The sequence below is a fragment of the Silene latifolia genome, chromosome 11, assembly GCF_048544455.1.
Source record: "Silene latifolia isolate original U9 population chromosome 11, ASM4854445v1, whole genome shotgun sequence".
NCBI lineage: Eukaryota > Viridiplantae > Streptophyta > Magnoliopsida > Caryophyllales > Caryophyllaceae > Silene > Silene latifolia.
Window position 1 is genome coordinate 102,915,231 of NC_133536.1, and position 17,013 is coordinate 102,932,243.

At 38.4% G+C, this 17,013-nt stretch overlaps 1 protein-coding gene across 2 annotated transcripts; it reads right to left on the minus strand.

The window, feature by feature from the left end:
* Window positions 1-4,458: 4,458 nt before the first annotated feature.
* LOC141611836 (uncharacterized) lies at window positions 4,459-11,113 on the minus strand. Of its 2 annotated transcripts, none has more exons than XM_074430475.1 (4): window positions 10,165-11,113; window positions 7,598-8,131; window positions 7,265-7,457; window positions 4,459-4,969 (listed from the first exon to the last, which is right to left on the minus strand). In XM_074430475.1, exons 1-3 carry the CDS (start codon window positions 11,035-11,037, stop codon window positions 7,347-7,349), a joined length of 1,518 nt encoding a protein of 505 aa, XP_074286576.1. In that variant the 5' UTR covers window positions 11,038-11,113; the 3' UTR covers window positions 4,459-4,969; window positions 7,265-7,346. The 2 variants fall into 2 exon arrangements, with proteins under 2 accessions (XP_074286576.1, XP_074286578.1); XM_074430477.1 differs by having other exon boundaries at window positions 4,459-4,974; window positions 10,165-11,066.
* Between the last annotated feature and the right edge of the window lie 5,900 nt (window positions 11,114-17,013).

A 17,013-nucleotide genomic window follows, 5' to 3' on the forward strand; every position in this document is an offset into this window, starting at 1 on the left:
CCTTCGGCCGAGTCATTTCATCCTTCACTCGGACCACGAATCACTGAAGCACATCAATGGACAACAAAAGTTAAACCCACGGCATGCCAAGTGGGTGGAGTTCCTACAATCCTTTCACTTTTCATCAAAGTATAAAACTGGCAAGAGTAATGTGGTGGCCGATGCTCTCTCACGACGGTACTCATTATTGAACGTGCTCGATGTCCGATTACTTAGATTTGAGGCATTGAAGGATTACTACGAGCATGATCCCGACTTTGGAGAAACCTTCGAGATTTGCAAGTCCGGAACTCATGATGAGTTCATTATTCAAGATGGTTTCCTCTTCAAAGGTAATAGACTTTGTGTTCCAAAACTTCCAACTCGGGAACTCCTTACTCGAGAAGCTCATGGAGGTGGACTTGGAGGACATTTCGGGGTAAACAAAATTGTAGATATTCTCAAAGAGCATTTTCATTGGCCCCAACTGCAAAGAGACGTGCAAGATGTGATACGAAGGTGTGTCACTTGCCACATGGCCAAGAGCAAGTTCAAACCCGGGGAATACACACCTTTACATGTTCCATGTCGACCTTGGGAGGATGTATCAATGGATTTCATTGTGGCATTACCTCGAACCCAGAGAGGTAAGGATGCAATCATGGTAGTGGTGGACCGATTCTCCAAGTTCATAGCTTGTCACAAAACCGACGACGCCAGCAATGTGGCAGATTTGTACTTTCGAGAAATACTACGCCTACACGGGATTCCGAAAACGATCATCTCCGGTCGAGATTCCAAGTTCTTGAGTTATTTTTGGAAAACGCTGTGGAAAAGATTGGGAACGAGACTCTTGTTTAGCACTTCTCATCACCCTCAAAACGGGCAAACGGAGGTGACGAACCGCACTCTTGGTACAATGTTGCGAAGTCTCGTGAGCAAACTGAGAAGGATTGAGACTTAAAACTCGCCCATGCCGAGTTCGCATACAACCACTCCCTGACATATGCGACAAAACACTCTCCATTTGAAGTCGTGTATGGCATAAACCCGTACTTACCCCTCGATCTCATCCCTCTACCGAAGGACGAAATCATTCACAAGGATGCAGAGTCCAAACTAAAGTCGATGGTTAAACTCCATGAACAAGTTCGGGCGAGGATCGAGACAATCAATGAAGTATACAAACGCAAGGCGAACAAGAATCGCCGACCCAGGTATTTCAACGAAGGAGACCTAGTGTGGTTGCATTTAAGGAAGGACGGGTTCCCAAACAAGCGCAAAAATAAACTCATGCCTCGTGTGGAAGGTCCTTACAGGGTAATTTCAAAGGCAGGCGATAACGCTTACAAGATCGAGCTACCCGGAGATTATGGTGTGCACGCTACATTCAACATCGGCGATCTATCTCCTTATATCGATGACGATGGAATCAAGGAATTGAGGGCAATTCCTTTTCAAGGGGGAGGAGATGATGCGAATATCGACCCCGTAGAAGAAGTTGTGCTCAATTTAGAAGACCAAGTAAACCCAAGTCCAAATAATGCATTATTTACGCATAAAATATGGATGGGCTCAATTAAGGAAAGGGAAATATGTGCAATCAAGACCCGAGACCAATGGAAACCGACTTGAAACCATATGGGGGCAGCTGGTCGGCGGCATCAAGAAGGTCAAGGGGAATTTCAACTTAAATTTTAGTATTTTCAACTAGTTTGAATAAGGTTTGAAAAATTAGTCTAGTTTGTGAGTTCTATGCTTCAATCATCCTAGAACTCACAAAAATGCATTAAATGCAGTCTTGGAGGCCAAGGCATTTTGGCCTATATAAGGACCAAGCCTCCCTCATTTGTAATCATCGAAGTTTAAGAAAAAAAACCTTTTAGAGAGAGAAACTTGTTTTAATCTTTTCTTAAGATCGACGAGTTCGAGTCTTGCCTTAAACCAAGGACGCGTTCCGAAGTTTGAGTTGAATTACTTGACGCGTTTCGAGTAATTCCCCCATTGTTATCGTTATAGGTCTAACGATAGCAAATATCCCATTGGTTCGATATCTTCATAAGATATCGAAACAAATATCCCTTTTATTCTTGCACAAAAGAAAAACACAAAAACAAACAAAAGGTCTTCCGCTTCCGCAAAAACGCATCGAGTGACACGATTTGGTCGGGTTGCACCTAGTGCATTCGGATCTCTCGCCTCACTTGAATTCACAATTAAGTCTTCCGCTCCGCTATACGCATCACGATGATAGCTGCTTCTACCTTTGTAACAACTCCCTGCGGCAGTTTGTATACTGACATCACATGATTTAGGGATGCAATGAGCACTGCGTTGACTAATACTACTTTAGCTGCCTTGGAGAGATGAAGGGTATTCCATGAGGTTATTTTATTTGTCACCCTGTCCAAGAAATATCCAAAAGGAGTTATCTTGTTACGCCCAATATCACACGAAACTCCAAGGTATACTCCGAAATTGTCTCTGGGTTGCATATGCAGTAAAGCATTAAGATATTCTCTGAAGTCTTGAGGAACATTAGGACTATACTTGAGATAAGATTTAGCATAATTAATCATCTGTCCTGAAATCTCCTCAAAATCCATAATGATATTCTTTATTGTAGTGCAACTTGAGGGTGTAGCTTTGAAGCAGAGTAATGAGTCGTCCGCATAGAGCAAATGTGTGACGAGGATGCTATAGCGTGATAACTTGATACCTTGGATATAAGAGTTGCATTTAAACTGATAAGCTAGGTAGCACGGACACTCCTAACTAGCCGTCCCGTGTCCGACACCCGGACACTCGACACTCGTCGGACACACGCCTAAAAATGTTTTAGTTTAGATGAGGAATAAATTGTCAAAAGAGATTGATTAGAAGATTGGTTTGGGTGAAAAATGAGAATTAGTTATAGTTAAGGTCGAATTTTACCTTCAGTTACCTAAATTTAGTATCAAATACATTAAATTTAGAATCAAATACATTACAAAAATAAAATTATATGTTATTTATAACCATAAAATATTTTTTTTATTAAATTTAAATAGCGTGTCCCGTGTCCTAAATTTCATGGGATGTCGTATCACGTGTCCGTGTCCGTCTCCGTTTTGGTGCTACCTAGCTGATAAGTGCAAGAGTCCTATACACACCTACCTTTAAGGCCTTTTCTTTTTGGATTAGAGGAGCTGAACTGAAGTAAATAGAGTCCCAAGTTTTAGGGCAAAAAGGTCTTTAAGTTTCTCAATTTCACCCATTCCTTTTGCTGCGTATTATTTAATGATGATGATAATGTATTTGGAGAAGACGAAGGATTAAATTAGTCTATTTGATGACTATTCACCGTTAGGAACCTTTTACCATTCTTGTCAATAGCCGCCCTTGTAGCTTAAACTATTGTGTTGATACAGAAAATGTTGTTGGAGATAGAAATGACTACTTGACTAGTGTGGCATCCTTACCTGCGATAGCATAGCATGCATGTTTACCAAACGTTTAGCCCTTGTTCGAATGTACTGGTTTAGAGAGAAAGGGAGGGAGGGCGAATGACAAGATATAAAATGTCTTGTTTGGTTAGGATTAGGAAACACGATATGAGGGAAATGGAGGGATGGGGATTTGGAGAGTTACACTTTCCCTCCTTTTGAGGGAAATCAAATCCAAACACACCTTCTTCATTGTTTCTCCCCTTTCCTTCCTTCCCTTTCTGCTCTCTCTAACCCGTTCCCCTCCTTCATTACCAAAATTGTATCCAAACTAGACATTAGAAAGATGCCATTTAACATTTCATGGATGTTGTACAACAAAAACAGGGTTAATATCTCGTAAATGACAAAGTAAGCAGAGATATGATTGTCACTTGACATTACAGAGAAATGCAGTCAATTTAGTGTAAATCGGTTTGCTTTATTCAACATATCCATAATGAACAAAGAATTGGGTCTTGGCCTCAAATATGAAGTTAATACACAAAAATAACTACAATCAACCAGGCAACCCTTTATTATTTACTCAAGCGACGACCAATGGAGGATTGTGGTTAATCCTCGACAATAAAGGGTGATGTGTCAGCACCGCAACACTTCTTAGAAACACAAATTCTCATTATAGACGGACACTATCCGTCTATACGTATAGACGGATACCATTTCTCCTCACAAAATACCCATTTGCCATAAAGTGGGAAGCACATGGAGGTGCCCCACCTTGTCCCCCTACCCATTTTATTAGAGGTCTTTACCCGTCAATACGCCCCACCCGTCTATACTAAGACCTATTGTCTTAGAAAATAAAGCACATATAACAAATTACTCACTATCTACTGTTATAAGTATAACTACCTATAACTCAAAAAACAAATCAAAATTAAATTACACATATAATATCCAACTTGCTCTTTAACTTGAGTTTTTTACCGCACCTTAGATTAAAAAAATGATTTACACCTTAAAAAATTTCACAACACCTATTCTTTAATAGAACACATTCCTTCTACCATACATCATCATTATAACCAGCGAAAAGCTGGATTCAGTTTAGAGGGAGCAAAATGGGTACTCCAATAATTAGAGGTACTCTATTAATTAGAAGTTTTAAAACAGCTAGTAAACAAATCAATGTACAGGCTCACATGAGCATTGATCAACGAACCATGGAAACGGAACTAGTTGGAAACGAGTGCAGCAACAGGTAGCAAACTAGCAACTAACAAGAAACATCAAAATCACAAAGTAAGCAAGCTTCGCACAAGCGACAACCAATGCATAGGTGGAGCTTTATCAGTGAACAGAGTTTGAAAGCGTAGAAGTAATAACTTGTACGAGTCCAACAGAAGGGAAGTCCATGGTGAACAATTTTTCAACAACAATGGAAGCTTTAGATGAGATAACTAACATGCAGTGGAGTCGTTTGAAGGTGAAGGGCTTTAACACCACCTTTCCTCATGTTAATGGATGAGATCTCAAGCTCAGCGCGAATGTGAATTGCAAACCTGCACTATAAGGAGAACATATTACCCAACACAGTAGCTTCAAATTCATGACTTATAACGATGTGGTCTGCTACGCACTTGTGGAGCCAGATTGAGTAACTTCAGAAAACAAAAATAGAAACCTTTAACTAGAACATTAGATTTCTCATGGCTTAAGGGAGCAATAGCCCTGCTAGAACCCTCCCTTGCTCCATGTCACGGCCCAGGTTCTTTGTGAACCATCACACTCCGCCATTGCCGCCATTAGTGAGAAGAATGAGTAGCAGATACCTCACCCCACTACCCCAGTCTATCTCCTCTCTGAGCTAGACCTAACTAATCAATCTACAAATTTGACCACTAGAACAAGGAACCATTAAAATGGGACACGGAAACTTGACATATATCAGCAAGAAAGAATTATCACACCCACTGAAATTTTCCTATTTATGTAAACAATTCACGTCGACCTAATGTCAAACATCATTTGAAACAACCAACAATAACAAAAAAAGCATGTTTACTAAATTGATTCGAGGTCAGCTAACATGGAAATATGGAATCATCATGTGAAACCTCAAGGTAAAACAATGAAAAATAAATAAATTAAAAGGTTGGAATAAAATGAAAGGAAAACACGATAAATAGTCCCAAAAATTGTAATTTCTATTTCAAATAGGAAAGCTGGAAAAAATAATAGATGGATAATAAATAATTACATAAATTGAGTAAGGAGTATAAACTACACAGAAAAATAACAAGATCAAAAGAAAGGTAATTCAGAATTTTGGGAATGATAAAAAAGCAAAGAAAATAAAGTAAATATCTTCTCATCAACTATGAACCGCTTTTCAGAAATGCATTACTGTTGTTGGTCTATTGAAGTTAGTCAAAGGACTCGGAGCTCTAGATATGGCTGCCTATGTATTGAGCTCCCACGACAGTTGGGACACAATGGCTAATTAAGTGGAACCTTTGTAGGAGGGGAAATAATTTGTCTTGGGAGGATCCCATTTACTCCCCTCTAAATCCCTCCACCTCCATTTTAACCAAAAAAGGGATTCTCGTCCCACCAAATCTCTTCCTTCCCTTTCCCTCCAAATCCCCCAATCCAAACATACCCTTAAAGTTTAAACCAAGATAATTGGTAGGTTCCAGCATTTTGGAGAGCAAAATGAAATATGTTAGCAATTGATTTTCACATAACTAATAGCTACTGAGTAACAATTAGCTGAAAAAACAATGCTGTTTACTCCTAACTTTTACATAACATATGGCGGGTAATTCCGGTCAACTGTTAGTTAACTGCAGTAAAGAAAATGGTAGCACGTTAAGAGGCACTTTAGCCTCCCAAAATCCATGCATGATCAGCCTCTGATAAAAATAAACCAGCCTGTGACCTTACAGTTTGCATCTAAAGTTATTCAGCCATCTTCCTTCTAAGGCCAAACGTCCTCAGTCCCTCGTTTTTCTACACACTTCTAGATATCCACCAGTGAATCCACATATATATAAACACCCCCATCAAATAAAAAACAGACATATTAACCTAATGAAACTATGGAAGGCAGTGAGAATATAGATGCAAGATAATAAAATAAGAAGACTAACATCACCTTATCAAGCATCTTTCAGAAAACTTGCCCAATCCCCACTTGTCAGTTCGTCATTCTTAAAATAAGGTAGTATTGTTGCATATTTTTGAAAGAAGCTTAAATAGAAAATAGGCGCTATCATGATTAATTCAAGTCCCAGTTATTACCATGAGAAGCTTCATACTATGACTAATACAGTGCTTCTAGGAAGCAGAGTCAATAGGGAGATGCCACCATTCACCATTGCGTGGCTGCATTAATTCAAAGGACAATATAACCAAACTGTAACATACCCCATCCACTTTAAGGTTTAGCTGATGCATATACATTACATACCAGCTGACAAGGTGGTCCCCACCATTCAATAATATAAGAACTCAAGTACCGCAAGTGAAAGATCATTTCATAAATTCTCCAAAATATAATACTCCTATATTCCATGTTTATACCAGAAAACACTAATCACATGCAGTAACCTTAAGCACAGATATGTAAACAGCTTGAATCAATGACCATGGACTCCTCAGATATGGAGTCAAAGTATGATCAGGAACATTAACCTTGTCCCATCTTTTGACAGGATATACAACTGGATATAACTTTGAATCTGAAAAAAATAACATCAGTGTATCTTATTTCAACTGAGAAACACACTTTGCAACAACTGATCCATGAACACAGTGAAGCATAAATTAGGGTAAGCAATTCATGTGAAAATTACCTTGACAAGGGGGCTTGTCTCTTACAAAGCATCGACAAACGCACTCATAATATCAAGAACTGATATACATCAACTCCGAGGGCTACGGATCCATGGCGATCAATTCATCAAACCCACAATGTCTAATGTCAATGACCATTGATTTACCAAAAGGACGTAAGATGTCACAGCACTGACGACGGGGAGTTATAATCTGACCAGGTAAACAAGCAAGAAAGATGTTAGGAAAAAAGAAGAAAATAACACGATGTACGAATCACATCATCAACCAAGTCAACCTCAAAAACAGAAATGTTTGCCAAATTGCCTCATGAACAAAAAATAGGTACATACCTGTTCAAAATTGTGCTGTAGCTTTTTGACGAACACCTTGATATCTTTCAAATTCTTTATTGAATCACTTCGAGGACATTTCCGATCTGTATGCCGAGAATATTTGGTCCAGACTCTTCCTGTACCTGAAGCAACATCTTCGAAGAAGAAAACAATAGGTCTTTTGCAATGATCTCGTGGATAGTCCCTCGTGTCAAGAGAGTACTGCCCAGAGATATTAATACCACGTCTCCTCCATGGTGTAAATGTTCTTTGTGATGACAAAATATCAGGTAAGAGTTGGTTGCCATCAAATACTTGAACAGCATATCCCCAGGAAACAGAAACTGTGACATTACTTGAATGGTCATAGCAAACAGTTTGTTGCAAAATACCGCCAGGGTCAGCACGGTATGCCTTAAAAAAGTGCTTCAATCCCTGTGTCTGGTTCATGTGCGGAAAAATAGGTTCTACAATCTCTAGGTGATGGAGCGACAATAGTGGTGACAAGGGATGAGTTGTAAGCATCCCGAACAAATCTCCCCTAACATCAAACTGATAAGATAAATTGGAGTTCCTTCAGTCAATTATATCATCTACATGACTCTGGCTTGATAAAATCGTGAAATTCAGTAGAAAAGGATAATAATATATGAAACTCAGATACAGAAGTCAGAAGTCGAACACAAGATAAGAAATGATATACCATGAGAAAAAGGCACGATATTTTAGCTAATACTTTAGGTCTAAATCTTTAAAATAGGGACATGATCAACCTAAGCTCGAGATAAGCTTGGATGATATACCTCAAGCTCAAGAAAAAGTAAAAGCTCAATGAGTTCTTCAAATAGAATTTGACGGTCTCTTGTAATCAACAACATGGTGTATCACGAGCCGGGCCCAAGCTCAGGCTTCATTTAGGAATCATATAAAAAATAAATATGAACCACATCGAGCCAAAGCTCGAGCTTCATTTAGGAGTCATTTAAAGAAAAAATATGAACTGCATTGCAGTTTGTAAATTAAAAGTTCCTCTTTTTGACGGGAAGTGATACTCCAGGAGTCCAGGATGTTCTAATCTACTAACTACCTTTACATTATAAATTGTTGTTACTTAAGGGTTCATTCAACTTCGAATGATGTAACCCAAAATCTTAACGAAAATTAACCTATTTAATCCTAACTAAAACTAGCTGACCTCTTTTGGTCTCAGGTTCTCAATAAAGGACTGTGGATCGGCACAAGCTCAAATATGACGTGCATATGAGGTGCCTCCTAGGTGCACCTCATGCACTAGCGTTTTAGCTAGTGTCTAGGCGCACCTTTTAAACTAAGACCACGGGTTGGCTACATCTAATCTATGATAAAACAAATGGCAAGACTAGAGGAAGTGGTGAAAGATTTTTTTGCCGTTGAGAAACTAGTAATTGATAGTGACCTCAACGGACAACTAAACTTTTCATAAAGATCGCAATTCGCGAAGGTATTACGTGAAATAGGTTAATTTACGGACAACTAAACTAGAGATACTTACAATTATTTACCCATTTTGATGTGAAATTAGTAGATTTAGCTTTAATTTCATCTTAATTTCTGACATAAAGTATGGGATTTTTTAGATTTTAATGGTGGAAATTATTCAAAGGAAAATTGAGATGAAGGGCAAGGATGGAGGATCAAACAAGAAGACTTGTAGTTGTTAATGCTAAGTTGAAGAAGAGATAAATTTCATTTTACTATTTTAAATTGTTCGATTTTTGAATAAGATGAACATAAGTTGAATGGTTTTCTTGGGTTTGATTATATGATATGAGCCGTTAGATTAGATCTGTAAGGCAAATTAATGTGGACTCTAGAGATAGTAGAGAGACATAATGACATAAAGTAGTCAAGTAGAGTAGTAGAAGTCTAGAGCTTTCATAAGAGAAACCATTTTCCAATATTTTAATTTGTCCCTTTTCTAGGTAATCAATATGGCTCTTGAGTATTTTTATTATTAATTAAGTGTTTTTTAATTTTTATTATTTGTTTAGTATATTAAGCGAATCGATATGTAATTACGTATTAGCGAATTGTGTTATTTCTAATACGCTCAACGTATCGGATACGCTAAATAGAGCGAATCGCGAATTCGTATCGAGCGTATTACGAATCCGGTAACCCTGCATCCAAGCAACAAGGACTCGTAACAACAAGGCGCAAAGAGCGAGGCAAAGACATGACCCCAAGAGGGAAGAAATGAACGACTAGGAGAGTATAATTTAGCAATAGACGAATTCAAGAGGCCAATTGAAGATGATATGCCATGGCAAACACTTCAGTGCCATGTTCATCAAATGTGACACTGTTTTAGCGTTTACAGTTAACACTCATTCCATATGAAGGGACAGCCTAATTGTGTGCAATAAATTGTATAGTACTCCGTACTACATTTGAGGAGCATTTGACAGGATTATGCACAGGACGAGACATAGTCTAGATAAAGAGAAGCTCGAGCAGCAACCATAACAGAAATGATGATATCAAATCTGAAAACCTTTGACAAAAATGTGTAATAATTTAAATGAAGAATGGTTAAAAGTAGGCACCTGATGAAAACCAGGCTCGCGGGTTAATTGAACCCCAAGCTCAGAAATACAAGCAGAAATCCTAGCATCACTGCCATACAAATGCGGGTACCTCATCAAACACGAATCGAGCACTCTAGCCAAGGCTTTCGCCAAGGGAGCACTCAATGCAAAGCCACCACCACCATAAGCCATGTTAAACCCCATATTCAAACTCTGCTCAAGACTCTCAGAGTTACTCCCAACATAATACCACTTCCGATAATCATACTTGCCCAGCACAGCAACCACATTCTCTGGAAAAAACACAGTATCATCATCACCAAACACAAACCAGCGAACCCCAGGAGGGTCCAAGTCAACAGACTCCTTAACCAAACGGGCGACGCGGAGGGCAGAACGGCTGCCTCGGTGAAAGGAGTACGGAAAGCGGGAGGTGTCGGCGGAGACGGCGAAAGGGAGGGTTCGGAAAGGTAATTGGTTAGGAGGAGGGCGGCGGTCGAGGAAGAAGAGGATGCGAATGAGTGGGGAATGCCAGAGGGAGAAGTAAGGGGCGCGGCGGGGTAAGGAGGAGAGGGAGGAGGCGACGGTGAAGAAGAGGTGGGAGAGATTAGTGGAGGGTATTAGTGGTGGTGGTGGTGGTGGTGGGAGGGTGGAGATGCGTTGATAGTCGGGCTTGGTAAGGAGGGGAAGTGGAGAGATGAGAAGGTGGTGGTGGAGGAGGAAGTAGAATAGGGAGGTTGTTAAGATTGTTGAAAGGAGGATGGCTAGGTGTTTTAGTCGGGTTGGTACTGCTCTTCCTGCTGCTGCTACTCGGGAACTCCGCATCTTTTTTTCTTTATCTTGGGGTTTGGGAATCAGGTGTGTGTTTGGTTGGGGGACTCTGGTTTTCATTCGTTCGTCTTCTTTGGTTGTTAGACTTGCGCCTCTTCTTTTCAACTTTACTAGTGTGTAATCCGTGCATAAATGCACGGGTATAATATGAGTTTATGCATAACAAATTATTTATGCAGGTAAAATATTAGTTATGAAAATTATAAGTACTTTACAGAAATATTTAGATAATTGAATAAGTAAATAATTAGATGGTTTAATCAATATAATATAAATAATATTATGAAAATTGGAAATTTCATACAAACACCTGGTTAAGTATTACGAAATATAATATAGTGTACTCCCTCTTACCCGGTCCTTTGTTGTCCTTTTTCATTTTTGGGTGTCTCAGTCAATTGTTGTCCTTTCTATTTTAAGAATGAACTTGATGAGTAATTTGATCATTCACACTCAATTTGTTCCGCTTGTCATTTAGTAATCGACTCTCTTCTCTTTCCTTCGTCTTTTTGTCAAAACTAAAGGATAACAATTGACCGGGACAGAGGGAGTATATGTTTACAACAAATACCGTTCCAAATACTCAAATATTTTATGGTAAACAACATAAGAAGTCAAATTACATGTGCCAGTTTCGATTTTCCAAATAAGTATTTTCAAACCTTTTTTACTTGTCACCCTCGAGATAGCTACATAATGTTTGCCATGATTAAAAACAGGTCTAGGAACATAAAGACCAACATGGGATAATGATTGTCCTTTACTTTTGTTGATTGTGATGACAAAACAAACGGTTATTGAAAATTGTCTTCTTTCAAACCTAATTGTAATTTTTGTTGAATTTGAAGGAGTAAACGTGATTCCAGTAATATGGACTATATCTCCCTTATTACTGCTAGTGAAGACAGTTGCCCTAATAACGTGAACACCCAAGTTTGTTACAACCAAGCTTGTGCCATTACACAATCCTTGTGGTTGATCAATGTTTCTTAGTAGCATTATTGTTGCCCCTGCCTTCAATTTTAACTTGTGGTTCGGGAGACCTGAACATTTAATTGAATTGAGAAAATCGGTAGAGTAAATTTTGTGTATCTCTAAATTGCTCTATTTTTTGCTTATTTCATCTTAACTGAAATAAACTTTTTGATGACCTACCACTGGTTCTCTTTAAGAAATAATGGATTTTCGCCTTTCTTTTTCGGATTGGGGTTCTGTATAAACTACTTAAGCATAATACAATTACAAATCAATACGTATGTCAACAATATAGATATATTAATTGAAACAATTTATCACTCAAAGGAGATATAGCGTTGTTGAATAGATCGTAGTGGTCATTGCTCAAATTTTCCATAAACTGGCATCTATCACTTGTTCTATATAAGATAGAAATATAATCATATATTAACTTTTAAATAAATTTGACTAAAAAAATAGGTCTGCCTTATTTTAAGTTCGAAGTTGTAACTAAATAAATAGTCATATTATTGATGCTATAATGTGAACTATTCAAAGGATTCGAATTTGGGGTATTATGCTACCAACTTAAACTAAATTAAAATATCGTCACATATATAGTTAAGACATATCTACGAAATAGACTAATATTTATGATCGCCATGACGAACCGAATGCTTATGTAATTATTATAAGTTTCTGGTGGCCTTATGTTCTAAATGGGCCAAGTACTCCATCAAACCAATACATTGATGGTCGAAAATACAAATATAGGCAAATATATTTGATGGTCTTAATGAACCCAATGCCTACATGGACAGAATTTGGTGGCAGAGGATCATCTATCCACATATCATCTGTTTAATTTACACAATTAGTTTAACCACATTCTTTGCTTATTTGCTTACAATTAGTTTAACCACATTTTTTCACCAATGAGGTGATAATGAACGATTTAGAAAGACAACAGTAGCTAACAATCAACTATTGTTCAGGCATATTTTAAAGTGTTCCATTGTAATGCGCTGAGAACCTTTAATATTGATTCCAATAGTTGTACAACTTTTACGATAGAATGTTAATCCTTTTGTCCGATCATTTGTTATCCTATTTCATTATGGTGTTTCAGTCAATTGTTGTTGTTTTTATTTTAGGATTGCATTTGATAAGCAATTTGATCCTCAACACTATATTTGGTCCACTTGTAATTTTATAATTGGTTTCCTCCTCTTTCCTTGGTCTATGTGTCAAAAGCAAAGGCCAACAATTGACCGAGACAGATGGAGTACTTGATATTTTAAAGTGTTCCATTGTAATGTGTACTGAAAGTTGCTCACGTTATTTTAAGCATTGCAAACTTTATTCACTTTCCATGTATAAACAAACTTGTGCATATGAAATGGATAATAATAAACTGTTTTTTGAGGGAAAAACATATCTATATTTATTCATCATTTAAAACTGATAGGAGATCGGAGGATACAATTGGAACAATGTTCTTGGGCACCATCCCCACCAAGATTCTAGTAGAATACGATATAGGGAGGAGATGAGCCATATGATGCGCGACCCTATTTCCGTCTCTCCTAAGGAAGCTAAATTTAGCATTACTAAACTGATGACTCCTAACATTGAGTATCAATCTCCCCACATTTCCAAAATAATTCGCTGGTATGTTCTCGGATGTTAGCATGTTCACCAACGATAATGAATCTGTCTCCAAAATCACATTCTTAATCCCCATTTTATGCGCCATCCTTATCCAAACTCCATGGCTTTCGCTTCCGCAATTTCCGTGTCCCATGCGTCTCTCACCTGCTGCACTCCAACCCTCTCAACACTACCATTATGGTCCCCGATAACAACTCCCAGGCCATATCCCATATCACCCATTACTGCTGCATCGACATTCAATTTCCTGCTCCCGTCTATGCTCTTCTGCAATATTCTCTCTCCTCTCGTTTGAGCCTCCTGCTAATAACTCAAAGCGTTCACTGTTTTGCATAACTCCTCTCCCCTGACACTACAAAGGATATAATCCGCCCAATCACAAATTTGGTTCAAGTTACGCCACTCCTCGTTTACCTCCACACCCATCCATTCCCACACTTCCTACGCAAAACGGCACCAAATCAGAGCATGGGCATCGATTTCCACTTCTCTTTGGCATCTAAAATAGGTAGGATCCGCTTCTGAAACTCGTCTTTGGATATTTGCAGCACACGGTAATGCCTCCTTTAAAGCTCGCCATAAAAAGCTTCTGACTTTCGGGGGGATTTGAAGTTGAGCTGCCATACACTACTCCATTGACAGGTGCTCGCGCTTGAGTTCCCTTGACCCTCCCTTTGTTCTTTAACCCATCTAATGAAATGGTATCCGGTTTTAACAGAGTATCGTCCATTCTTAGCATAGTGCCATATCAACATGTCCTCATTATCTCCTTCACAAAAAGGAATTCTTTGAATTTCATTTGCTTCGAATTCCAGTAAATGTTGATTCAATTTATCCCCTATTCCATCTCTTCGGTGCTTCGAGAATCCAATCCGCCACTGTACTCTGCTCTTCTCCTCCTCGTGATGAAACAATCTGAAAACTTGGACACTTCGTTGTCCACGGGTCTCGCCAGAACTGGACTCTTTTCCTGTGCTCTATAAGCCATCTACTACCTTCTCGAAAAAACCACATCGCCTCCATTAAACTTATCCACACATATGATGGATGGTCCTATAAATTATCAAATCCATACTTTTATAACATGCATTTTCCAATAATTACTCCAAATTAAAAATTAAAATTGAATCAACACCATGGATTATTTTCAGATCGTTTAATGATGTTCAAACATAATTATCAATTGTACCATTTGATGAATGATGATCCTCACTTACAATACATTGTTTATTAATAAAAACTTCATGATACCGATCTGTGTCTATCGAAAGCATAAATATCATTGTTTTTAATAACAAATGCAATATTACTACTGAAATGTTAAATAAGATCGACATACCTATGCATCAACCAATATCATTTCCAGTCCATAAACTTCACCCTTGATCCTATGATTTTCCCGAATTCATAAGCAGACTACACGAACTCCCGTCTCTATATTGCGAAGTACTTGACCAATTTAGGGATTTTTGTGGAAGTAATTTGGGTAGCCATTTTCTCAATTTTGTGATCAGTTATTTAGCAAAAAAAAATGAGGAGTTGTGATCAGTTATTTAGCAAACACGTGCATAACAGTTGGGCTTTTGGTGAACTGCTGTTGCAAATCATGGGGATCATGGCTTTTGACTTGTGAGATGTTGCACGCAGTTATTGTACTCATGAGTGTACTGTATTAATTAATAGTATTTTAGTATGTATATGTATATACGGTGGATTAATATGAAGTTGACATGTCATCTTTTGTGCATCTTCCGACGGTTACCGGCTGTTGCTTTAATATATAATATAGATAGATAGATTTTGTTGCACTTTTTTAAACTGAATTTATACCCATTATAATTTTTCGTAATTTATTTTCGCAGTATATTTTTTACTCATTTTAGTACATTTTTACCCACTTTTTTCATTTGATACCCTTGTGGGAAAGAATGAATTAACCTAATTTTTTCAAATCCAAACTATTCCACATCCTAAATCAAATTTCTTGGTTATTAGTAAAGATTTGGAGTTAGAAAAACTATCATATTAATTAATTACAGATTATTGAACAATTTGATTATTTTTTTGCCCGACTTTGCGGTAATACATACAGTACATAACTGTTTTATTATGAGTTTTCTGGTTTATTAGGGTTTGGTGGTTGCTGTCCTGGGTGGTCGGAGGGAGAGCGCGAGGTGATCGGTGGATTGATGGTCGGAGGGATTGGTGCTCTGAAGTCCGTTGGACTGCTAGAGAGACACAAATTACCCGGTGGTGGGGGCAGTGGATAGGGAGTAGGTGAGGGAGATTGTGCGTAGCGGCCGGCGATGCTAGCGTGTATAGTGGCTGGTTGATGGTGGTGGTGCGAGAAGGTGGGTCCCGTGAAAGTGGTGGTTGGAGGACGATATGGCTGGTGGCGTGCGTCGATCGGCAAGAGGGGCAGGAGACAAAGTGTGGCAGGCTGGTGCCTCGCGAGGGAGCGGTAGAGGGTGCCGGCGACCGGCGGTTGTCTTGGTGTTCCGGTCCCAGTCTCCGGTGGTGGATGGTGGTGGTGGTGAATGAATTTCAGCTATTTTTTTTTTCTTCTTCTCGATGTAGTACACAATATGTATGTTCAATTTTGAAATTCATTTACGCATCACCATAAATTGAATTTGCAGTACATTAGAAGATTATTAATTTTGCGGTACATTGTTTTAACATTATGTTGTTTGTATAATTTTAATTTTAATGACTCACCATAATTATTACAATAAAAAATATTTAATTATGCAGTACAAAGGTGGTTGACGGTGGTGATGGTGAGAAAGGAAATGGAAGGAGATCGGATTAGGAGGAAAACAAGTTAAAGAGAAGTTAGAGTGCGGATAAGAGGAAGAAATGAGAAGGGCATAATGGTCAAAAGTGTACTGTGATGAGTAAAATTCGCACTGCGTAAATCAGCACCCTAATTTTTTTAACTAAATTTATAGGTTTAAGCTGATCTTATAGAATCTCAACTTTCTTAACTGAATCCTTATAATATACTCCCTCCTATTGTAACACTACGGATTTTATAGGCTGGTACTCGACCGAGTATAGCCTACTCGGTCGAGTAAAATGTGTTGGGTATTCTGTTTGGCTACTGCCCAGGAATACTCGGCCGAGTATGGGTAATACTCGACCGAGTAGAGGATACTCGGCCGAGTATACTCTATACTCGACCGAGTATCCGGTCTGACGGGTAATATTTTCCGCGGTTGATTAAGAAAGGATTAGAGTTATATTGAGACGCATTTTACTGTTTCTAAAACATTTTACAAAACCTAAACTACACAACGTAACTCTAATCCTCTCCAAATCTCCCTCTCATTTGCGTGGATTGTTCGTGAGTCTAACGAATCTTGCCTTGCGTCAATTATGTCGATAAGTCTCTAATTTCATGAGTCT

What these genes read in the sequence shown, in the direction of transcription:
- LOC141611836 (XM_074430475.1), bottom strand. Translation starts at nt 11,037, where the DNA reads ATGAAAACCAGAGTCCCCCAACCAAACACACACCTGATTCCCAAACCC. An exon ending in GCGAGCCTGGTTTTCATCAG is followed by an intron (nt 8,132 to 10,164) that starts GTGCCTACTTTT and finishes TTATCTTATCAG; the next exon opens with TTTGATGTTAGGGGAGATTT. An exon ending in TACAGCACAATTTTGAACAG is followed by an intron (nt 7,458 to 7,597) that starts GTATGTACCTAT and finishes TTACCTGGTCAG; the next exon opens with ATTATAACTCCCCGTCGTCA.